The sequence below is a fragment of the Pygoscelis adeliae genome, unplaced genomic scaffold, assembly GCF_000699105.1.
Source record: "Pygoscelis adeliae isolate BGI_AS28 unplaced genomic scaffold, ASM69910v1 Scaffold22, whole genome shotgun sequence".
NCBI classification, from domain to species: Eukaryota; Metazoa; Chordata; class Aves; order Sphenisciformes; family Spheniscidae; genus Pygoscelis; species Pygoscelis adeliae.
This window is the reverse complement of record NW_008824350.1, coordinates 1,948,886-1,974,676: the sequence shown is the minus strand read 5'-3', so window position 1 is coordinate 1,974,676 and position 25,791 is coordinate 1,948,886. Positions and strand designations below refer to the sequence as shown.

The 25,791-nt window shown below is 36.3% G+C and overlaps 1 protein-coding gene across 1 annotated transcript in view; it reads right to left on the bottom strand.

The window, feature by feature from the left end:
• Positions 1-1,385: 1,385 nt before the first annotated feature.
• The window catches only part of TTBK2 (tau tubulin kinase 2), a 73,398-nt gene continuing 48,992 nt past the window's right edge, over positions 1,386-25,791 (bottom strand). Inside the window, 3 exon segments of the mRNA XM_009319202.1 lie at positions 1,386-2,505; positions 3,536-4,809; positions 25,289-25,791. The exon segment at positions 25,289-25,791 is cut by the window's right edge and continues 14 nt beyond it. Coding sequence (XP_009317477.1) covers positions 2,037-2,505; positions 3,536-4,809; positions 25,289-25,791 — 2,246 coding nt within the window. The 3' untranslated portion in view covers positions 1,386-2,036.

The window sequence follows — 25,791 nt, the reverse complement described above, 5'->3', positions numbered from 1 at the left end:
TTATTTGTGGTCCATAAATTACAAATGAAAAATGAGAAAGAATGAGTTTATATAAGCATATACATATATGTATATATAAATATTTATATTATATAATTTACCATGAGGACATGCAATTATTGGTATAGCACCTATTATACAATATAATACAAAGGAATAGGACTTTCCAATGTTTCTTCAGAAAAAGCAGGTATACCCTACCTATTGCATTCATCTGTAGTGCTTGAAACCTGAATGAAATTAAGGTTCCACACTGTGCTACATTACATATGAGAAACAATCTACATATTCATAGTAAGAAAAGGAAAAGAAAAAAAATCAACTTAGTCTGACAAAGCAAGTGAAACTCAGTGCAGCTCCAGGGCAGCTTTAATGCAGCATTAGAATGTGTTAGCTCAGAGACAAAATATTCCCTTTTTAATCCAAAGGTATTCATTTGGCAGAGGTTAAATAAAAAAGCACAGATGCTGGCTGGAGAGGCATATGACTACAGCAAGCAGATCAGTGACTGACAAGTCTCCTATGCATCCAGTGTCCCCACAACAGGAATAATTAGGGAAAGCTGGCTGCATCTTTCTCAGGCTTGCGTTCTTGTGTGTTACTATGCTGACCCACTATTCTCTTCTGAATATAGCAAAAGGTGCTGTACCGTTATGTTCCCTACAGAGATCCTGTAGAGCACGAGATTATTAAGTAACTACCAAACAAAGTTGGAGGAATTAGACACCATGGACTTTACTGACAGACAACAAAGCTTGGCTGTCAAAAAAACATTTGGGCAAAAGAACGACAAGAATCCAACACAAAAAATATCTCAGATTGCTTTCTGTATATTTTGCTTTGATGACTAATATTCGTACCCAGATTTTGTAAGGCTGTTAAGTGTATTTCTGTTGCCTATAACCTACCAAGTTCACAAAGCAGACAATCTCCTCATCTCTGTTTCATCTTTCATGTTTTTATAAAACAAATGTCCAAAAAGCAAATCTTGGTTGGTAATCATCTCTGCACGGTAAGATCCGTGGTTTAAGTGATCCATAAACTAATGGAAAAACAAAAGCCAGCAATAACAAGCGTTCCTTTTGCAGTTGAGTTAAGGGAAAAACAGTACTTCTGTTTTCTAACTTATTTTCTAACATACATTGCGATTTATTGTAAATCTGCAACATTCAGTGAAGTGCAGACATCTCCTCCTTTCTCTTGTTTCCTAGACGGGAATGCTTTTCCAGATTCTACTGAATGCAGTTTGAAGAACCCCACTATGACTCCCAAAGAAATGTATGATATAGAACTGAGAATTAGCTTCTTGGATCTTAATTAGTACTAAACAAATTTCTAAAGAATATAGCTATAAAAACATCTTGGCAAAAGTTAATATTAATTTTTAAAATGTCATCAGTGTCAAGAAGGGGCAAGGTATATGATACTTCCTTAGGTAAAAAAATCTGTGCTATGGTAGATAGCAGACAAGATGAGCACTGAGTGACTCAGAGATGTGTGCAGCTCAAACTGGAAGAGACTTAAGGTAGAAATACCATCGTCTTCTAAATTGTGTGCTTTTTTAAAACTGCAGAGACGTGCTTAAGCAGTACTTATCTCCAAGTGGTGACGTAATTTTGGGAATCAACTTTTCAGGTTTCCTTACATACCCCTTGAGTATGTAAGGCCTTAAACAATTAGGCCAAATCTTCTAGCTAGGTAAACTAAAAACATAGAAATAAATACCCTTTTAAAACACTCAGAGATATTTTTTACTTTAAATACATTGCACCTCTTTGACTACCTAGTCATTCTTATCCTGGCCTCTACTTCCCCTCTTGCAGATCTGCTTGCTGCCTGCTCTTAGGCAATGCCACTTATTTACACAGTATGCTTTCTCATGAATAGTTTATGATGCTTACTTTCTTTAAAAAGCGCAGATTCAACACATTTTTTTTTTAATATACTTTTCTCGATTATTTTTTTAAATACACAGTACACGGACACAACATGCATCAGATTTAGGAGGAGGCTTTATACCTGTCAAGGCCCAGTTCCTATCTGCTAAGCTTAGTGGTTGATTTGCTCTTTCCTGTGGGAGTCTTAGTGTTTGGGGAATGGTGGAAGGAACTGCCAGACCCTTTCAGACCATTCTTGCTTGGTTTGTTGCAGCAGTGCTCTTGTTGGCAGGATCTCCTAGAAGATGAGGAGCCTGAATGGCTAGGAGGTGATTTACTCCTCCCAAGATGTGGGGATGAACTCCTCTGATCATGATGGGGTCTCCCAGCCCGGGACGGAGAAGAACTGGCAGTACGGGGTAAAGAAGAGCTCCTAGGGGAGGCACTGGGACTGCGTCGGGGGATGACAGGGCTTTTGGGTGGTGTTTTTGGACTATGTGGAGATCCTGGACTCTTACACTGGGTAGAACTCCTTGGTCTTTGAGATCCATTCTGTAGGATTTGAGCCAGATGAGAGATAAGATCTGAGTCCGAGCTGCTACTCCCTAGGACTCTGTATCTGCGTAACCTTAAGAAGAAATGAAGAAAGATTATTTCTGTTCCCATCTATTCACTAAATTTCATATAGAAACACAGTTATCACTGGAAACTAGGGATGAGCTTACATTGCAGAACAGACATCTGGAGCTAAACTTTCATATAAGGTAGAGGTGTTTGGATCTAGACTTTGGTTTCTGTGTTGTTCAGATCAACACAATATTTATATTTGCATAAACTCACCCACATAAACAGCCTAAGTGTTTACAGGATAACTGAAATTTCCTGGTGGTGCTGGAAGAAGTACACTGAAGAACAGTGCTTATCGCCTCCGTTTCAGAGGGGTACATCCATTCCTGCACACCATCAATACACTCCTATACACAATTTTAAGGGATGAAAAGGCACACCACAACTTCCTTCAGAGGATTTCGCACTACTGTATCAAAATTCTCCTTATCCTGGTAATGTAGGCACTGAAGAAACTAGATCGTGGTTGTCTGTATATAGAATTGGCAAAGGGGGCCTTCTAGAATTCACTCTGCCCTCCTTTAATTAGTTGTTTTTATTTAGCCATGATCTGAGCATAGCTAACTAACTCAATACAAGAGCTACTACTCAATACAAGGAGATTCAAGAGCTGGAATCTCCAAATCCAAATACTTAAAATGGCTACAATAAGAACAGTTTAATTTTCAAAGGGGCTGGATATGACAGATCCTATTGATTTCTCTGGGTTTGTGAATAATCAACAGTTCCAGAAAAGTGACCCCACTTTAAAAAAAAAGTATAAAGATTTAGTTATAGAGAGGTTTCAAAATAATGAACACACATCTATTGATGTACAAGGTTTAACGGTGAAGCAGGCTCATTCTTGTGTAACAGCCTGTCCTCATTCAGTCTCCAACAATGTAAGACTTCTCAGAAAATTGAAGCCCAGCATTTTAAAAAAATTAGTTAAAGGGTGGAACTTCTACAGGATTACATACTGCATAGTAACTGCAGTCTAGCTCAAATCCATTTGCAACCTGAAAACCTGTTTCTATTTTTCTCTGCATTACCTAGCTTCTACCCCAGGTCTAGTGGGCGGTTTTCCTGGTGGTGGCCGAGGAAAGAACTGAGCTGAACTTGAACTGGTGACTTGATCAGTGGTTGCCCAGGACACTGGCCTTGGAATTTTGCTTTTTCTGGACTGAGGGCTGCTTGGAGATAAAGCGCTATCTTCTGTCTGCTTGCTGAAATGAGAGTCCAGTGTTAATCTAGAAAATGAGGATAAGACATCATCCTCAGAAAACGGTACTGGAGTGCCAGCCATTTTTTCCTCCAGTGACTTATCAGAGGCACTTGAGAGGTCACCAAGGAAAGATTTGAACTGTCTCTTTTCCATAAGTAGTCTGACCAAGTCTGTCTGATGGGCCTTTTTTAGAAGAAGCTTTTCCTTTGCTGAAACAGGAGAAGAGGACTCTGACGTTGAGTCTATCTCTTGTGCTAAAACTGGGATTCGGCTCTGCCGGAATACAAAAGGAGATTTAACTAAGTCCTTCTTAGATCGATGAGAATTCTCATTTTCTGAAATGCAGTGGAATAACTCTCCATTTCTGGGAGCATTTTTCTCTTTTTTGTCCTCCTGGTGCAAAAAAGTAGTAAGGGCCACTTGGTGGCATTTCAAGTCTTGGATATGGACTTCTTCCTTATCAGAATGAAAACCATTTTCCTGAACTGGTGCTATTTTGCTTGCCTGTCTATTAACATGTGGTTTGGTAAGTCTTGGGGGAGAAAATTCTGATGTTTTAGGTGCTATCGACGTCAGAACCTCATCTTGACTTGGCACCAAACAGATGGGCCTTGGCTTTGATTCTTCAGCAGCTTCAGTATTCATTAGAGGTTCTTCCTCTGCAGATTTTGAGTTTCCTGGCAAAGAATTATTCTGTTCTTTGCTTAGCATTTCAATAGCATCCTCAGAAACCACTGGAAGCCTTTCTTCCTCAGCCTCCTCTACAGGAATATTTTCAAGTTCTTTCTCTTCCTGTATCCCGCTACGCTGTTCAGGTAGGTCCTTTTGGCCACGGTCCAGGACGTTGACACATTCTTTGACAAGTCCTTCCCTGTCAAGCACCTCTTGGCTGATATTAAGTACCAAATCTGGTCTGCTGGCACTAGCTGGAAGTGCATCTTCTGTCACAACCAAACCTGGCAAACTTTCCTTTGGAGAGGAAAGTTCCACGGTGTGTTCCATAGACTGAGCATCCTGCTCTCTTTTCTCTAGCTGGTGGCCACAATGAAAGCTCTCTGAAGCAGACTGTGTGGATGCCACTGAAGGTCTGGGTATTGTTATCTGCATTGGAAAATTAGAGAAGGAAAAGGTGAGAAACTCAGGAATGTTATACAGATAACATTCTTTAAATAGCATTTTTGATTCCATGTCTTCAAGATACATTATATAATGGTTCCTATGAATCACAATGTTCAAATAATACCTAACTTCATAATTTACATCTAGATAATTAGAAAAAAAAAAACCCCTCTGTCATCCCAAGACAGAAATGTGTAACAGGTAAAAACAAACATAACCTCAGTGGAAAATGTTGCAGTTACCAAGTAACCCTCCTGGAAATCAGATCCAGCCTAACAGGCAGACTTTTTATTTATTTTACATTAGTTTGAATACTCTTATCTAAGTTGTATATGAACGTAAAATCTTTAACAAGTACACAACAATATTTTTAGACAAGTACAGAAGACAAAGAACACAGTGAGGTCCAGATTCAGGAACAGACTTAAATTTCAGTTTAGGCAGAATTTAGATACTTTGTTAACAAAACAATTAATAAAAAACTTTATTTACCTAATTAAATACATCCGTACCCATAATACCTACAGTTTTGTCGAGAAGAACTTTCCTGAGTACCCAAATTTTAGCTATGACCTTCCCTATAGAAGCTTATGCCTTGTTTTAACTAAGCAACCTGGTTAGGACATCTCCTTACCTAAGGTCATTAAGAGATCCACAAACTAAATATTCACACATCTAAATCCACTAATGGGTCTAATCCAATTGGTATGCTTAAAGCACTCCTAAAACCTATACATAGTATTGAGTCAGAGTCCCTTTGAAAAACAGTTGATTATGATGAGTGCTGCCTCTAGTACAGAGCTTAATTGTTAGAGCACATGTCCAGGAAATGGGAAACCTGCATTCATGTCTCTCCCCACCTGAGGGACAAAAGCCCCCTTCCCCCAGTTCCCACCAAGTATGGACAAAATCAGAATGGAGTTGCTTCTCACCTTTCCTGTTGAAGTCAGGCCACTGCACAGACAGAAACGCAAGAGTCACAAGGTCAGAGGGTGAGAGAGCACACACAGAAGTGAGAGGAGTTTTACCTCTATGGCCAAGGGAGGAACCCACTCTCATGTGAAGAGGAGTCCTAGATTCTGTTTTATACATATTGGATTGAGTCATTTGGTAAAATGTATAAACAGTAAAAAATCAAGGGGCTACCCTTACATCTTCCCCTACGTGGACAGAGAGTTCAGCTCCTTTTTTCCTTGTATTCTTTAGCCTCATGAATCTGACACAGTTTGAGTTTGCAGTACTCAGCAGAAAGTGGACGACTGGAGTCTGGGTTTGGTCATAAAGACTTTCTTGATGCACTGATGGTAGAAGGGACAACTAGTGGTAGCCTATTTCCAGTGTTGCCAGGATTCTGCTATGTTACAAGACAGATTTCACTTGACCTTGTTGCAGAAATTACACATGCTGCTGAGCTTAACGGGCTTTTGCAAGAGCTAGTGTATTGGTATTACTGGGTGGTAGAAACCAAGCTCATCTGTCAGTACCCATAACAACTTATACCGTGTACTCAAACTTTACAAATACAGAACCACTCTCCAAAATAAGAAATGGGATCTGACAGTTAAGGAGATATACTCAGATTTCCCATGAGAGTATAATAGCTTCATTGAAATTTTTGCTGATTTCTTTTTTTTGCATTTTCTTCATAGTCCTGTATAATAAAATTTCTGTCATTATGGGTGCACATTTACCTCCATGAAACACAAACATTCAACTGATATTATAAACAGTTCACTAGAACAAAACATGAAACACAAATCACAGGCATAAAGCTGAATTAAAGAGAGGACAATTATTTATGTTAAAGAAATTATTTCTATACTATAGAATGTATTCTGAACCTCTCTAATTTACCTAATGCAGTTTTTGGACCTTAAACTAAAAACGTGGAATCATATTTTTTGAGAAATTTGGAATAAAATTTGGAGAGAAAGATTTTCTTAGTTTTATAAGTAGGATTAGCTGTTAGGCTATAGAAAGTGGTATTTTTCACTGGGGAAGGGAGAAGAGCAGAAATGTAAGATAATTGAACTCTTGTTTTCCCAAGTAGACCTAACCTGTCTGTAGCATCTTCCCCAAGTTGAGACTTATTGAAATAGGAAAACAAAAACAAAACCCAAACCAAAACAAAAAAAACCACTGAGACCTGCAGCAAGAAGCTACTTTTTGTCTCCCTGATAATTTGTTTTCAAGTTTGGGCCAATACAGTCTCTTCATGTTTGCTGAATTAAAATGGTACATGGAGAAACAAACTGAAGTTACTTAGTTTCGGCAAAACAGTCCTCCTCATCTCCTCTTACTCTCAGTCTGGGTTCTTTCCTCTGAAACAAACACTACTTCCCTTTTGAGTTAGAGAAGTCTTTCTTACTTCAAAAGCTTTCTTGTGAGAGAATCCAAGCACATCAGTTCAACTACAGAAAGAACAGAGGAAGTAGAATTTTTTTAAAAAGCACCTTTCCATGATTAGGTCAATTAGTGCCTAAATCTTGAGTGTTAAACAGAAATAATTTAGCAAGAACTCTGCACAGAAAGGAAAAGGGATAAAACTGGAGAAAAAATTAACAAAAAAGGTCTAGGAAACAGGGCAGCTAGTCCATATGTTTCCATACAACTCTAGGAAGTTGCTCTAAGGCAACACATCTCCAGGTATCATACATTGAAGGACTCGCTTTCATATGACAAAGGAACATATTTTGGCCTGTCACACAAAAATCATCAGATCTCTTAGAAATTCTCTAATGGGAAAATGGGTGGGCTCAGGAAATTTTAATGCAATATTGACCTTGGAATAGCAGGTTCAGATTTTGGAGAGATCACTTGGGCATTTGCTGTCCACTCAGCTCTGTCTCCAGCTTGTTTCAATACCTTGTTCAATACCAGGGCTGCAGACAGAGTCTCCAAAGTAAGGAAATCTGGTAAAATATTTCCTTTTCCAACCTTTTCACTTGATGAGCTAGTCTGGTTGCCAATTCAAATAACACGGGAATAAAAAAACCCAGAGTTGTCTTCCACATATCTGAAGTAGGATGGCTTCCCTTAGAATAGAACGGTTCTGGTGTCCTCTCAATTTTCAGAAGTAAGACAACCTTAGTTATTTGCTTTTAGGAGGATGTTTATCTTCTTGGTACATTTCCAGAAGGGCTGAAATTGCATTTAAATCCTCCTTTGCTCAAATATGTTTACACGGAAACTCTCTTTTCCTTGTGACCTCTCTCTCATATGTCAATTCTTTCTTAGGTGAAGCCAACTCTGATCTGAAATCTATTTACATTTTTCAACAGACTTCATATCCTTTGCCACATCTGGAGACAGAATTTCCTAGTCTTTCAGGCCTATCTTGGCCAACCCAGATTCAACCCTTACACCCAAGAAACAGAAAAGTAAGCTTGTTGAACAACTTACAATACAACAGGCAGGAGCTATTTGTGAAAGAAAAACATTGAACAAGTGGAGGAAGGAAAAGGATACTGGATGACTAAGTATCATCAAAGACTCGGTACTACTGAGTAGTTCACAGTTTCAGAAATGGCTTTTTGAACACAGTGTTCACTAACAAACAAAAGTTTCCTTTCTCAGATGGTCAATAAACCTCTTACTAGTCTTCTCAAAGCACAAGAATTAAATTATATCCCCGTTGGGCTTGACATTTCACCTATATGTGCAAGAAATTTAAATGGGTAATCATGCAGAAGTGCTTTTCATGCTAGGGCTGCTACATCTTCAGGTGCAGCTTTAAGAGAGAAACAAAAGAGCAAGGCCAATTTTTAAAAAATCTGGGAATGTGTATGAGAAAACAGAACTTGTATAGAACGGAACTCTGTTAAATCATAGAATCATAGAATGGTTTGGGTTGGAAAGGACCTTAAAGATCATCTAGTTCCAAACCCCCTGCCATAGGCAGGGATACAAATGCTTTCGTCTGGAAGAACTTGGATGTAACAGCCAATTACTGAAGAAATGGAAGAAGCTTGTAGATGATCCTCCTAAGGCTCCTTAGAAGATTTCTTTGGGTAAAGCATCAGCTTCTCTACAAGGCCAGCCACTACAAATACTTCATGATTCACACTATGCAGAATTGTAAGTAAAAAGACTGGAGGAAGTTTGAAATCCCTTAAAACAATTTAAAAAAAAAATATATATAATCCTGTAGCCTTAATTATCCCATAAATAGTCTTCTCACTTTCTTGTCTGTGAAACCTTGCAACAGAGAAGTCATAATCAAGGAGTCTGAGGAGGGCTGATCCTGAGACATGCAAAATACATCCATTTAAATTATCATTTAGTCTCATTCAGGGACTATTAATTGTTCAATACATATCTAGTTACAAAACAAATAATACATGGCCTAATATGTAAAATTAAAAAACCCCATCATAATCATAAATAATCCTCATACTTTCTTTTCTTCTGCCACTAATTAAAATCTTATCCTATGAGATTCTATGGCTAATCACGTCAATTTTGTAAAACACTGAACCATCTAAGAAGAAAAATGTGGGGAATAGAATTTAAAATGCTGCCTCTCAGCTATACACTGTTATAAACTGTTATAAATGGTTATAAACGGTTACAAACTGATAACCAGTTTGTAACACTATCTATCCGATTATCGCAATTCCCATACTTCAACAGAAGTTATGTGATAGAGCAGATTACTGAAAATGGCTGAGACAATATATGGAACAATGAATTTGAGGTTCTCCTTTCACTCCAAAATATTTGAATGAAATTATTGCCACCACAGTCTTGGATCCTTTGTCCTTCCCTAAATAATTTCTTAATTCCTTTCTGATTTCTCAAATTAGCACTTGACTGAGACAAGAAATTAGACTGCATTTTCTTCGAGAAACTTTACAAGATGGTGAAAGGGATGTTAAGAAGGAAAAAGAACAAAACAACATCAACAACATAAATATCTCTTGGACATCCTTTATGACATCTGACAAACTTTCCTCCCTTTAAACCTTTGACAGGCTGCAATAGCAAGCGATATGCTTGGATGAAATCCTCTGTGAACATATACAGCAAACTGCAGTGCATACAGCAGTGAAATATTGAGTTTTGGTCTGCAAAGCTGCTAAGTCTGAAAGATGTAAAGGTGTGAATATGGATTATTGTACAATACCAGCAGGTAAACACCTGACCTCTCAGCCATAGCTTCTTCCCTCCACTCACGCTGTCTGCTGCTTCTGCAAGCATGTCAAGTGCTGTCAGGACTTCAGGCCTCTTAGAAACATGGTGTGCAGATCTGATGTTCAGCTAATCCTGTCATTATTTGTATCTTCTCACATTAATAAGCCATTATCATATTACTTGGCATTCTGAAGACACTTTACCTAATCAGTTTACTCTTCAGAACTTCTTTCCTACCTCAGTAAAGTTTGTGTATCTATGAGAACAAACCTCATGTATCTTTTCTCTTCTCACTGCTTTTGTTTTTCATCTATCGTTAGCTCTATCACCTACCAGGAGTATGACCAATGTTAGTATGAGTCTGCAACTTCTGCAATACCAAACCACCTCCCTGAATCTTTCCAGTTCACCAGCTTCCTCTTACTTCATGATTTTTTCTTTACTTCTGTCACTTAATTTCTATTTCCTTGCACAACTATATGTCTCTGCAAAGAAATTTGAACTGCAGTTTGTATGAAAGCGTAAAGGGTATGTCCTGTAACTGGTAATATTTTTCTTGGGTTCCACAGAGACAGTCTTTTTCTAACGAAGAAAGCATGAATTTGCCTTAATACACAGTTCAGAGATGTGACAAAATGGCAACTGAAGCCTATTTCACCTTCCATCTCATGCTATTATTTCTCTCTTTACAGAAACTGAATTCCTACCTTACCATGGTTATTTTCTGAAGTCACAAAAAACCTAGAGATTAAGGACTATTGCCAAGAAGCTTGACCACTTGCAGACTTTTTCTCCGGAAAGTTGGAAACTACTGATTCCATGAGGATTGTGGTTTTAGTAACAAAGCCAGTGAGTTCATATCACACTTTAAGTAGCACAATATATTCAGTATTTCTAAATCTAGATTTTATAAAACATATAACAATCTTCAATAGGAGGTTAATTAGTTCTCCACGAGAGGGTATGTTCAAGTATACTTAGGTACTCAGCTAAGAAGCAAAATAAAACACTACAAATTAGAAGGTTCCTCCTCTAACAGAGGACACATTAAGTATGAAGTGACATTATTTTTTAATTAATGGTGCAACCATTTTTAGTACATAAAATGCAGTTAAAATATTTTCACAGCTATTATTATCATAGCTAATAATGATGTAAGCATCTTTAAGCAAACCCCGCTTTGTTTCATCAGCTAGCTGTGAGAAATACATTAGTATATATTTTTTGAACTTTAGAAACAATTTTTACTACTTTTGAATTATCTTTTTGAAGCTAAGCTCTATATTAGTATCTGTCCCTACAGAGAGAATACCTGCAATTTTCAGAAACAATAAAATCACAGGCTAATAATTCCTCAGGAACCCCCTGAACTCTCATTTTCAAAGCCACATTATACCTTGTTATTAAGGACCAGTACTTTTTTCTAAAACAGTATCTTTGAAAAATTAATTTGAAATGCTCTATTCTAAACCCAAGTTCAATCCAAGTAAATAGTCTTGCTTTGTCATGAAAAAAAGACATACACAGAGACTCTCAATCACATAAAAACTGCTTTTATGCATAATAGCAGTGGGGTCTGGCTACTGCTTTGTCATGAAAAAAGACATACACAGAGACTCTCAATCACATAAAAACTGCTTTTATGCATAATAGCAGTGGGGTCTGGCTACTACTGTTTAGATTAATTCTGAATATTCCTCTCCAATATATCGATTCCAATAAAGGGTCATCATGAAGTATCAGGTAATTCATACATAAGATCTGCCTTAATACCCATGTACAGATTTCAAATATGTAATTTTTTTCTGTTTGTATCTGATTCCTATGAGCTACTGTCTAATTTTAGGTTACTGCTGTGCTATACTTATGCTTCAGTTTTGCTATATACACTATATTTTTGATTTTTTGTAAAGGTACAAGTATCTTTCATATTCAAACAGCAACACTCTAAAGAAAGCTCCAACAGCACATTAAAAACACCAAACCAAAATTGAGTCTTCCTGACTTCTGGTCCTCCAGTCAGACAGTGAATCCATCCATTTGTATGTTGTAATAAATTAAATCCAGTTCTATCCAGTTATAAGATTGGCACTATATTTGCACATGTTGCCCACAGTCGTGTTATGCTCACAAGGGAGAGAATCTGCGAACACTAGAATTTCCATGGATGAATCAAACATGCCAGAAGAACTGATGAAACCATGCAAGTGTAATTTTAATACAAATTTTTTTTTTTAACATACACATAAAATTTTGTTTTCAAACTTGAAGTCCAGATTAAAAGTTTCTTAAAATCTCTCCTCAAAATTTTCAGGACCTGTTTGAAAGCATTATGGGTTTGCTCATGCCCACAGTGTACTACCACCAACAGTAGCTGTAATTCACATAAAGAACTAGCTGTTTTCAGTTTGCTTATAAACATGCTTAACAGGTATCCTTTAGAGAAGACAGACCTAGAGATAGGAGTCTTATCTACACTAAGGGTCTTTCTCTTTTCTTACAATGTTTTTTTATTTATTCTCTCCTCTGCACACAAGGTTTTATAGTCGCAAAGTTTGCAGACACAAAGATGCGATTAGAATCCAGCTTATCTTTTAAAAACAAAATACCTAAAACTTTTGGCAGCCTGTTACGTTACATAGTTTTGCTTCTGTGAAGAGGAGTGATGATAAATGTAAAGCACAGCTCCATGAAGTAGTTACAACACAGCTGATTCCATCCAAGCACTCAAGTGATCTACAGTATAATACATGTTCCCAGTAAGGTGTTTAAGCTCCTTAAAAATACTTACAAGGGCACTATCAGTTTATTCTGATTCTGTTTTGGTTGCTAGCCTGGTGTTATTACGATTGGATATATCAATAAGGTAGTGTCACTTTAGCCAATTTCTGAGGTCTTTACATATATCATGTTCTGTGTTTAGAAGCTGCCTGAAAGCAGTCAGAGCAGCTATACATTTGTGGCTAGGTAATAAGTAAACACATCTACCTCTGGTTCATGTAGAGCAATAGTGTAGAATTGCCAAATACTAGACATTTTAATAATAATTTGAAACAACCAGTTTTCAAAAATTACATAGTGGTAGCTTAGAAATACTAGACCTCCACTTAGTGCTTGTCCTAATTTTAGTGGTTTCCCTATTTTAAAAAGTTCTCTCTTCCTTCCATATGACAGATCTATCTAACCAGGAGAAAATGCTAAGATGCTGATAAATTCACAAACTCCAAATAAAGAATTTTTTTTCCTGTAATTCCAGTTGGACTAGTATCATATGCGATTCTAATGATAGCAGACAAAAGATTTTAAGATAAATATATCTTAATTAAAGATTATCTTATGGATGATATTATAGATAATATCTGCAATTATATATATACACTATGTATTATATTAATTAGATCGATTATACCTTAACTACCTGAGAAATAATCATTAGTCCTTGGGCATTATGCTTTGAATTGTAACCACCTATTTATTTCAAGAAGATTACTGTGTGAATTGTCATCACGGAAACAATTGTTGACACCAGAGTTGATCAGGTCTCCGTGGGAAATCCCTCAGACTATTTAGCTTTCCTGAAACATCTTTCTTCATTCTATGCTAATGAAGTTATGATGCTAGAAAAATGTGCTAAATCACGTATGTTTAGGATAAGATTGACATTTAAAAAAAAAAATTAAAAATTTGATCATTTCAAGGACAGACAATAGATGAACCACGTGGTTATGAATTTTGGGAATCTTAAAATTACTGTGGATTCCAGAAAACACGAACATTAAAAACAATTAATAACTTTTTATAGGTTTTTTTTTTCCTACACGATCAGTGTATGTGGATGCTATTACCAAGGCTAATTTATTGTCCTGACATTCACTATGACTTTTCTGCTGCTTCTGATAGAGAAACCTGCAGAAGGAGAATGGCCAAGAGGGTTCTGTCACTAAAAATGCATGTGTTCTCTACAGGCAACACATTATTTGAAAAAAATCAGAGGTTCATACTGACTGCTTGTCCTCAACTGTTAATTCCTTAATTTACAACTTGGAAAGTTTCCACTGAAAGCACAGCTAACCTAACATGCTGTAATTTTTAACTCTTCTTTACACCAAAGGCAGATGTGAAAAAAGCACACCTGAAGAATTTCTCTCCTTCAGACAAAAGACCCTACTAAGCCTTGGAGGCAGCATTTAGATTTCTATGTATCAAGCAATTGCCTCTGCCGCTTGGATAAAAGCAACAAATAGAACTTTTTACTTGTTTGCATTAGAAAGAGAGTGTGTAGATGAAAATTGTTCAAGAAACTTCATTATCAATATAAAATCCAGTGGCTTAAAAGACTGGGAGTAACCCGTGAGCTTATGTGTGTCTTCCAGACATCCTCTTTTTTTCTTCTAAAATAATGCTTCCTGATATTCCCCATCCTATGTGTTTTTGTATGAAAAATCTACATACTCCAGAGAAACTTACTAATGAAGAAAATAATGACACTGTAGCAGTGATCACATGTGGATTGCCTTTCAAGAACCTAACAGTAACAACTGAAAACAGTAAGAATTCTGAATCTGAGCTAGCTTGCCTTTGAATCTGGTCATAAGCATTATCAAACACTTTCACTGATGATGAGTGAAAGCTGCAACATCACAGAAACTTAATTTTCAGGCTAAAATTTATTGAAAAATTAACAGTTATTAACAGTTACCCTGTCATGAATGAGATGGTATAATTCCTGCACATTTCCTCTACTTAACTGAATCAGACCTACTGTGTATGAAACAGTTCCTCTAGCTGTGAGCTGGACTAAATCCTTGAAATTTCTACCTTGATTAAACCCAATGTTGTAAATGGTATTAGCAACCTCTTGGGAAAAACCTAACTTAAACCTCATGCTGATTCGATATAGTTTCCATCAGGATAGGGAACAGGGGGGCATAACAATTCTGTAAACCCTGAAATCAGAACCCTTTTTGCTACAGCCAACTTTAACCATGGCAGCAGTAAAAAAACAGACTTGCTGAACAGAGAAAAGCTTTTCCCTCTTTTCCTTCCAGGACACATCTATTTGATAATGTCTTGAAACTGAAATTCTGAAGAGGATTTTGGACAAATATATCCATTCCTGACATTTTTAATGGATAGATACAATGCTAAACCAGTTTTAACTAGCTGAATTAGGCAATCCTAATGCACATGACAACTTCAAGTTATTGCCACTGACAAATTAAAAATAATTTTAAAAGAACACTGTAACAAGAGAGGAGCATCTTTGGGGTTTTGTTTGTTTATTTGTGGTTAAAAAAGAGATTGTTATATGTGAAAACCAATGTAAACGGTCATCTCTTGCTATTGCAGACTAGTGAAACCTGCCAAAATTAGTTCATAAAAACTGGCAAAATTTACAACATTTACGTGCACTCCTGGCTCATAAACCTAAAACATCCAAAATAAAATGACAATTATAAGGGATATGCATTCTTTCTCTAAGTACCCCTTGAACATGTCAAGAAGTCTTACCTTATTCTTCCATAGGTCCCTGAATTCCAGTGAGATGCTTAAAAATTAAGGTAAATTTTTCAACTCAGATCAGTATATTATTTCTCGTCTTTGATATGAATATGAATATGATGGTTTGCATTTCCATAGCATCTTGTGTGGGAATATTTCAGAGCATTTTGTAACTAATAATATAACTATATAACTACAAAATAATTTTTTTAATGTTTCAGTAAGGTAGATTGAGAAAATTAAGACATAAGAGGAAATATAAGTGCTAACCAATTCCAATTGCTTAACCTGAGAGATACAGATTATCCTTTCCTAACACAATGAATAACCACAAAATCATTAAATTAAAATTAGCCCTCTTGTACATATCTCATTAAACACATTAAAAAAATGAAAATATGCCAGAATGACACACAAAACTGGAATCCATCTTTGTTAAGGGCTGAATCTTATTCTATAGCAGAGAGTTTAGAAGTATTCTAGACGGCTGCCATGGCTAGAAGAGGTGACCTCTATCTTATTGAAGAACTAGCACTGAGAAACCAGAGATCAAAATCTGAGGTCACTGATTTTTACTGTTTGTCAAGACACAGTTACACATTTAGCACAATGTCTACCTAAGCAATCTCTTCATACACAGTCCTGGCCAGTAGTTGCTGCACTCACATCACCTTTTCCATTGACCTCACACAACACTCTATGCAGTCCTCTAATGAACGGAGTTCAGAGAACTTATCTGGCTGAAAAATTCACAGAAAGAAAGAAAAAGGTTATGTTTCAAGAGGATTTGCTGTACAATTTGACCATGCTATAGAGGAAAAGGATGCTAACAGCACTCTGCCCCACTCTTCAGATTCAAGTACAGTCAAAGAATTCATTCTGGTTTTTGTCAGCTCTAATGCTGCCAGACTCTTTTTTTATGCTGCAAGTTGAGTACCTAAGGAGAGTTGAAGCAAAATACTCCAATTCTCTTCCATAACATACATATGGCAAGAGAGGAGTTCTCTTTATCAAACAAATAAAGGTAGTCCTACATCCTATACCATCTCTGCACTAGTGAGCAGAGAATATACAGAAATTTCATGACCTCCTCTATCTGATGTCAAACTAGAGGAAGGTGGGTTACAGTTCCTGAACCCTCACTCATCAACAATCAGGAAAGAAAATCCCTTTGCTTGGTTTTAGGAACAAATGTATAATTTTGATTTTTTAATATGTGAAAATAAATTCAACAGCACAGATCCCTGACTTCTGCAATCTGTTAGTTATGAACGCTGAACCAAATTGCAAACAGCAGGAAATACACGAAAATATATTCAGTACCAAAAATTTATACAGAATAATATAGAATGACATTAAAATTTTTTTTAATATTTAACTGGAGAAAAGCTTTAGGTTATCAACATGCATATTCATCTTTCATGCTGCTGGAACTTCTGGCTTGCTAAGTACCTAACATTACTGCACTGTAGAAAACAGAAGGACTCGCAAAAGTATTTCAGTTCTTCAGTGAGCCATAAAGTACACAAGGCCTTCATTGTTGGAATGAACTACAGAACCACGTGCTTGTAGTTTCCATAGCAAATGAAAACCTGGAAGTTAAATTCTCAGTCAGGACTTTCAAAATCACAGCTTGAAAGGGAACACAGCAGTCATGGACTTACCAGGTAAAAAGAAGAGGCTGAGAATGCTACATATAATCCTCATTCCACTCAGTAGCAGCACCTGGCACAATACCAATTCTTTTTCACATGACAAGAAAGTATATCACTTTGCAGACCCTATTAATATTGCAGCTGTATTCATTTGTTGGGTACTAAGGAAGCCAGAGAAGACCCTCTGTGCCAACCTACTTTCTTTGAGTATTGTTATCAGTTTGCTAATTATAGCTGCAATACATTCTGATTGGAAAATTTAAATCGTAGATATACAGGCAAAAAAAAATTAGGTCATTTTGCACCCTGGGATAACAAACTAATCCTGAAAAATACTGAAGCTTAACTTTTAATGAGTTAATTTCTCCTAAGTCCTTTTCCCTAGTCAATACATCAGTCACCATGAAGAATGTGGTATTTTGGTATCCCATCAAGTTCACTACAATGAACATCTGGGAGCTACTGTTTGTCCGTTTCCATACATCAAGTGCAAAACTATTTTTTTATGTTCAGATAAAAAGCAGCCAGGAGTTGCAGGAAAAAACCCACTGCTTTTTGCGTTAACAGACAAAATGCTGACATAAGTACACTAGCTACTTTGCTTGCCTTGTTACCACTTACCACTGATCCTATGGAAGTTTGAAAGAAGCTAATGTTGATGGATTACTTTTAATATCAATATGCCTGTGCATGCTTCACTGAAAAATACGTTGGAAATAAAAAGGCAACACAAACTATAATCCAAATGAAATATTAATGGTAAAATGATGATGATATGTTACGGTCTTATGCATTAATGCTATGTCATACTGCTTTACCAGTCAATGCAAGCTCACGCTGCTTTGCAAATCTCAGTATTTTTGTGACTAATACACAAATTATGGTTAACTTTAATTACAATTCCAAGCCTTCATCTTTTTCATATTGTAATGAAACTGGAAATACAAAACTATGAAAAGTTCACTTTCTCTAGTGACATTTTGCACTAGCTATCACCCCTGATAATCCCATCTTCGCTTTCTATACTGCAAGCAGTGGAACAATTCATTAATTGTTCATTCCCAAAGCAGCAATTTGACTATCTCTAGATCTTTTCTTCTCACATTAAAATCATTTAAGGTAGTCCAAATTTTAATATGTGTTCCCAATTCAAAATCCATCTGGTACTGATATACAGGAACACATTTAAAAAAAAAAAAAAAAAAGAGAAGTGGGACGATATGTCTTCCTCAGAGAGTATTCCTGACTCTATTCCTGAACAAGATCCATTCTTATTCCTTAACCTGATCTTTCAAAATATTTTTTAGGATGTTGTGTACAGCAGTATGACTAGCATATGCCTACTACCAGACTGTGCAGAGCAACTAAAAATTTTGAACTTTGCAGATGACTGCTACAATGCAGTCACTTTCATGAAGACAAGGCTTATTCACCTGCTGAAGTTGTGCTTTTGAGATGCGAATGACAGGGGGGAACTTGTTGCCACAGGGAATGACAGGAAGCTGCCTACGACCAGTTGAGCGGGAGGAAGAGGAGTGGCTCTCAGCTGATTGACTCCTTGGTAAACCAGCCTCTTTCAGAGGGTCCGAGTGGATGGATAGATAGGCTATAGGGCTCATGGTGCGGAGGATGGGACTTGAAATTCTTGGAGTGGAGAAATGCAGCATATGAGATGAGTTGAGCTGTGAGAACAACATGGCGGGGAAGAAAATAAGGTTTAAAAATCAATATTGTAAAAATTCTTGTTTATGTCTTGCCTATATGCATTTTCTTAGAAGATCATATTCACAACTCCCTCACAGGCTAAAAGCTGATAATTTAAGAGGTATCTTAAGTCTAATCTTCACATTTTCCATTCATTTTTAAAAACCCAGTATCAAAATCGAAAGTGAGCATCCTTTCTTTAGCTGGCTCCTACCTTCAGTCAGTCAGTCAGTAACAGTCTGGGGCAAATTTAATAAACTAACACAGTCTGTTCCAAGGACATTGCATACACAAACTAGTTGATTGTTGACTGGCCCTTGCAAATGCTTAGCACATCCGTGCAACAACATCGTTTTCTGAGATGACTGTATTTTTAGCATATACACCCATTGCAGGCTTTACAAATGTGTCTGTACAACTACGGCTATAGCAGCGTATACTAAGAACTGTAGCTGACAGGATTAATCAGTAAGATTAGTACTAAACAATTTTGATGAAATTTCTCAAATATGGGATTGAACTAGAAGGATACACTGGCCTGGAGAATCCATGAACAATTGCTTCATCTTGAACTACATCACTCAAGCATTTAGAAAAGAGGGGGGGAAAAAAAAACCCGAAAAAAAGGAACAGAAACTGTAAAGTCAAAGTGTTCCAAACTAATAATTTTAGAGAAAGTACTTTTTCAAATTGGTTATTGATGATTCTAATAAACCTATAGCTTTGACATACAACTCTGAAAGCAACTGATTCTTTGCAAGACCTTTTCCAGCGTTGAATAAATATCTGATGGTGACACATCTAAATACCTGTAGATCAGATTGATATATACAGTTCGCAAATCTTTGTTCCAAGTATATTTAGACAAAACCACGAAGAGTAGAGATATGGAAACTTTTTGCAAGCTTCATGAAGGTGATTTTCTGTTTCCTGCCCTGGTATTTGCAATTCTAATCTGTATTCCTTGGAAACAGAGAGCACTGATCAAGCATTTCAGTTTCCAAGGAAAAGGTATTTTCAATTGTGTCAATCCTAAAGCTTCAGTTCCCATAACGCATAGCTGTCTCTCAACTGGAAAAAAAACAGTATTTCCAGTGTCTCATAAAAGCAACAACTGAGGATAGAAAGTACATGAAAATTAAATTACTTAGAACTTGGAAATAAATAGAAATTTAAGAGCAGGTTTTTGATAAAACATAATAGTACCTCAATGTACAAAATACTAATTACAGCAATATTTCTATATAATAAAAGTAACTAGATTCACACAGTCAAGCCTCACATTTAACTGTGCATATATATATATATATATATATGGTATTAGGTTGTCAACCAAGTGTGACCAGAGTAAATTGTTGTTCAATTTAAACTGAAGATGAAAATGGAATTAGCTGTTACATATTGGATTACTTCAACTCCATTATTATTTCTTTGCAACATACATTTGCCAAGCAGATATTTCAGCAAAGTTTTGTGCACACACTGTATGGAGTTCACTGCAATTCAGTAAAAACACAGTAAATTAACGAGGCCATGGTTCAACAACACAGCAAGTCCAGCTTTAGGCTCTTAGTACCAGATCAAGGAAAAGAAAAATAGAGCTGTATGATGCAAAGTGCTGCTCCAGTATAAATTCACCATTAGTCTAGATCAGTTCAAATTCTTTTGACAGATTAACTTCATACCAGCAGATATTACAGCAAATCAGGTACTGTCTGTCCTCCTGCAGCCGAAGTCAACATAAAGCTATTATGAAAGCATAAAGTCAGCATATATACCCTAGCATGCTCTGAATAGTTCAACAGAAATGTGACCATGTGCCCATGACTGAGCCAGATCAAACTGGTATTTGCTGGTAGCACACAGAATCTGTATTACAACTGGAAAATGACTGATAACCTGAAAATTAGTTCTCTTACCTGCAGGTTTTTTTTCATAATAGATAGCATAATTTGCTGTAATTTTTTAAGCCTGAAACTTGCTCACCCCCAGGCCAATAATTTACACATTTTTCTCTCTTATTTTTTGCGTTCAGGTTTCGTTCCTGAACTGCTACAACTTTACACTCTTATTAGAATACTGATGCTGTGTGAAACAGGTAAGAAATTATATTATCACCAATTACAGGAAATGCATGTACACACACAATTTCAGGAAGAACATTTATCTACAAATGGTAGGACTGCAGACCAGCAACTTCTTCCCTTCAGGAGAAAATAAAATTATGGGTGAGTATATGAACCTTTAGTTTCTCATACAGAAACATCATTGCTCCTACTTACTACTTAAATAGTGAGCAATAAAGCCCTGAAAGAAATAAAGAAGAATCATCAAAGTAAAAATGAAAAATAAAAAAATACATAAAACAGGAAAACTGTTTTATTCATTCACCATTGAAGTAATTGCTTGCATATTTAACAAACCTATCAGAATAAGCTCAAAGAACATAATTCATCATACATTCTCCTGAGTGATAGTGAAGCAGGTCACTAGAAATCCATATGGGAGATATATTCATAAGCACTATGACCATGAATGCTGACATGTCCTAGAGTTTCAAACTGTTTGAGATGAGTAAACTGTTTTGAAAATTATATTAAGCTATTATACTACTATGATTTCAACATCTATTTTTATCCACTTTTAGTAACACTTCAGTTTTATGGTCCACTTCAGATTTATGGTCCTAAACTTACATTCTTGGATCCAAGCCTGCTCTTAGTAACTGGTGCAATATAATTAAATCAGCAGAAAAGTAAAAGACAACCCTTTGCCCATTATTTGTATTGTCAGGAAAGCGCTGCCTGAATAAAATTACTAAAGAACAAAAACATTTGATCCACAAACAAGGATTGCATTCAAAGAACAGTTTCCAGTGGGTAAATGCTTTGAGGGAGAAAGAAAAGGACTCTACCAAACAGCTCCCTAAGGTCACCAGGACTCTGGAATAGAGAGAACTACTGTATGAAGAGGCATAATATATAGTCTCCCTGTGAAGTGACTAGGACACTCACCTATAAGAACAGCTAGGTTCTGGTACCCACCTCAAGGAAAATTTAAGTATCTTTTAATGAAGTGGAATACCATGAACGAAGGACAGAAAGAACAACTCACCCCAAATATCCTCCTGGGCTTTGTCTGGCTTTCAAGGGCTAATGAAGTAGATGGAATACTACCACAGATTGCCATCACAGTTGGAATAGACACATTGCATAGACACACTCTGTACCCAGTTTCTAAATCAGCCAAATAATTTTCTTTATTCCCAGTTCAGTTTATATTTTTAATTCCACATGATTCACCTTCAAAACAGCAAGTTCCTTCCTGCCATTCATCTTGCCCTCACAGAACTACTTGCCCTTCCAGGATAATATAAACCATATTCATTTCCCCCATTTTTTAGTTCATGACAAATATCCCTTACCTGCTTGCAAAACCAAAGTAAAATATAATCTCACCCTAGTGTCTACTTCAACCAGTATTTCTTCCAATACATCCTATAATTATTTGACCTTCTTTATAACTATTTCTGCTCCCCTGCTCAGAAGCTTCTTCCTTTCCAGATAAAGATGTTGTCCATTACTTGCACTGTAGTATATGATAGTTATATCACCTCTACTTTCAGTTTTAAGTAAAATAGCTATTTCCCCAAAAAGAGCCAAGTTTGTATAAAGTGGGATAGTGTATTTGCATACAAAATTGCAAGCTGTTTTTTAATGGCTTTCGAAAAAAAAAACACCTGATAATTAGTATTTTGTACAGGACTAAGTGTTGCTCTTTGTTTTACTAAAATACAAAAATTGAACAACTGAAAACAACTGAGCAATTTAAATTAATTTTTCACCTTTACAAGTTTCTAGCCCATCAAAAACTCTTTCATGCAACTAATATTTCAACTTAAATCTCAGAAATCTTCTGTCATTTAACACAGTTCTGTATTTTAATCATGCAAAATGAATCTTCTATAAACTACATAACTCACGAAGTATGATATCTAAATATAATCTTGTATGAAAGATACCATCTTGCATTTTCCATGAGAACTTAGGTGTATTTGAAATTTTACTGTACAGCTATAGTTAATTACACTGAGTATTTCATTTTCACCATAAAGGATATTCCACGCCTTATAATAAATGAGTGGTTGGTGACAAGTTTCTTTTTCTAATGAGCTGGCTGTAACTTTCATAAAAATTGGTGGTAAGTGAAGGAGAAGTACAGCCAGGTTTCTTGGCTCAAAGGAGCTTGAAAGAATTGTCCTTTATATCATAGATGACATAATATCTACTGAGAAGAGGGGAGAAATAAAATCAGGAGCTGATTCCCAGTCATTTAACCATTAATCTCACTTCCTCCTTAAGTAAAGCCAAAGAAGTCTTTGTTTAGAATCAGTGACAGAGGAGGAAAAAAAGTAAATGTTCAAACCCTGTGCAAATGAGAATTCTTTAGAAAAGATAGAGAAACACAAAAAGAAGAGGATGCAATGGAAGCAATCTGTCTTAGTGAAGAGAAAACTCTGGGAGCAAAGCAGTATTTGCAAAATTATCTTGGAAGTGAGAAGTAGCAACAATTTGTAAAAGCCAACAAGTTGTTTGTATAAGAACCATTAGAAATTTCAGAAGAAACAGGAAGAAACAAAGGGAATTCCAAAAGAAAACACTACACCATGATGGTGAGAGCAAGTAACACTGTTTCTTTAATTTCAGCCATTTAGGCTTTTCCTGGAAGCCTACTGTGCTACAGGAAACATTGTAGCACAGTATTTTACATATTCATTGTAATTTTACGTTTATGTACTGCAAATATAATAAACATATATTTGCATGTGTATCTCTTACCGATTAGGAATCGCTGCATAAGGAGCTTCTTTTTATATATATTTTTATATATATATATATTTATATTTTTATATACAGAGATAATTAGTATTTTGTACAGGACTAAGTGTTGCTCTTTGTTTTACTAAAATACAAAAATTGAACAACTGAAAACAACTGAGCAATTTAAATTAATTTTTCACCTTTACAAGTTTCTAGCCCATCAAAAACTCTTTCATGCAACTAATATTTCAACTTAAATCTCAGAAATCTTCTGTCATTTAACACAGTTCTGTATTTTAATCATGCAAAATGAATCTTCTATAAACTACATAACTCACGAAGTATGATATCTAAATATAATCTTGTATGAAAGATACCATCTTGCATTTTCCATGAGAACTTAGGTGTATTTGAAATTTTACTGTACAGCTATAGTTAATTACACTGAGTATTTCATTTTCACCATAAAGGATATTCCACGCCTTATAATAAATGAGTGGTTGGTGACAAGTTTCTTTTTCTAATGAGCTGGCTGTAACTTTCATAAAAATTGGTGGTAAGTGAAGGAGAAGTACAGCCAGGTTTCTTGGCTCAAAGGAGCTTGAAAGAATTGTCCTTTATATCATAGATGACATAATATCTACTGAGAAGAGGGGAGAAATAAAATCAGGAGCTGATTCCCAGTCATTTAACCATTAATCTCACTTCCTCCTTAAGTAAAGCCAAAGAAGTCTTTGTTTAGAATCAGTGACAGAGGAGGAAAAAAAGTAAATGCTCAAACCCTGTGCAAATGAGAATTCTTTAGAAAAGATAGAGAAACACAAAAAGAAGAGGATGCAATGGAAGCAATCTGTCTTAGTGAAGAGAAAACTCTGGGAGCAAAGCAGTATTTGCAAAATTATCTTGGAAGTGAGAAGTAGCAACAATTTGTAAAAGCCAACAAGTTGTTTGTATAAGAACCATTAGAAATTTCAGAAGAAACAGGAAGAAACAAAGGGAATTCCAAAAGAAAACACTACACCATGATGGTGAGAGCAAGTAACACTGTTTCTTTAATTTCAGCCATTTAGGCTTTTCCTGGAAGCCTACTGTGCTACAGGAAACATTGTAGCACAGTATTTTACATATTCATTGTAATTTTACGTTTATGTACTGCAAATATAATAAACATATATTTGCATGTGTATCTCTTCCCGATTAGGAATCGCTGCATAAGGAGCTTCTTTTTATATATATTTTTATATATATATATAAAAAAAGAGACCTGCGTGACCACGGAGAGGACATGAGGAAGTGGGATGGAAAACCTACCTCAGCCCTATATATTTTATATAAAATATATATTATATATATTATATATAATAGAATATATAATATATATAATATTATATATATAATTTTTTTTTTTTAATTGAGGCCAGTTTTGTGGATCATACCTGCAGAACTAATAGCCACTTCCATAGGAGAATGTAAATACTCATGTAACAGAACATGGAAGATCATTCCTCAAGAATCAAGTCCCATATCTGATGAAACTAGGAATTTCTGCTACACTATTGTATTTTAGTCATTGCCTTTTCCTTTACTATCTCCTCATATAATTCTGAATGAAGAGAGGTTCAATAAAACAGCGACTGTTTCTCTTACCGGAGTGATTGCTCCTTCTGCTTGAGCTTCCATAGGACTTGTAGGGGTGGCTGCAAGAAGCTGTCCAGCAGCTCCGGACAGAAGTTCCAATTTATCTGTAAGCTGTTCAGAAGCAGCAGGATGACACTCCATGGCTAGAACAAACTCCACCCCTGAGGTTTGGTTCTTGGCATGGACACTGCTTCCTGCCCAACCATCCTGTCTGGGCTGCTCTTCTGGAGGGGTCTCCTCTAGAACTTGTAGTACCTCCGGCTCTTCATCTGAGGGACTTCCAGTCGCTTTGTGCCCTAAAGCCTCATTTGTCCTGAAGTCCTGCAAGTCCCGTTCCTTATCTATTATCACCCATTCCTTAGAATCAACCTCCTGCCTGCAGGAGCTTAAGTTGACAGCTACAAATCCATTGCTAACACCACCATCAACATGTTCTGGAGAACTAGCTGACACAGGCTTTGAAGCATCTGGAAGATATTCTTCATCATAGTGCCAAACATGGTCCATGCGGG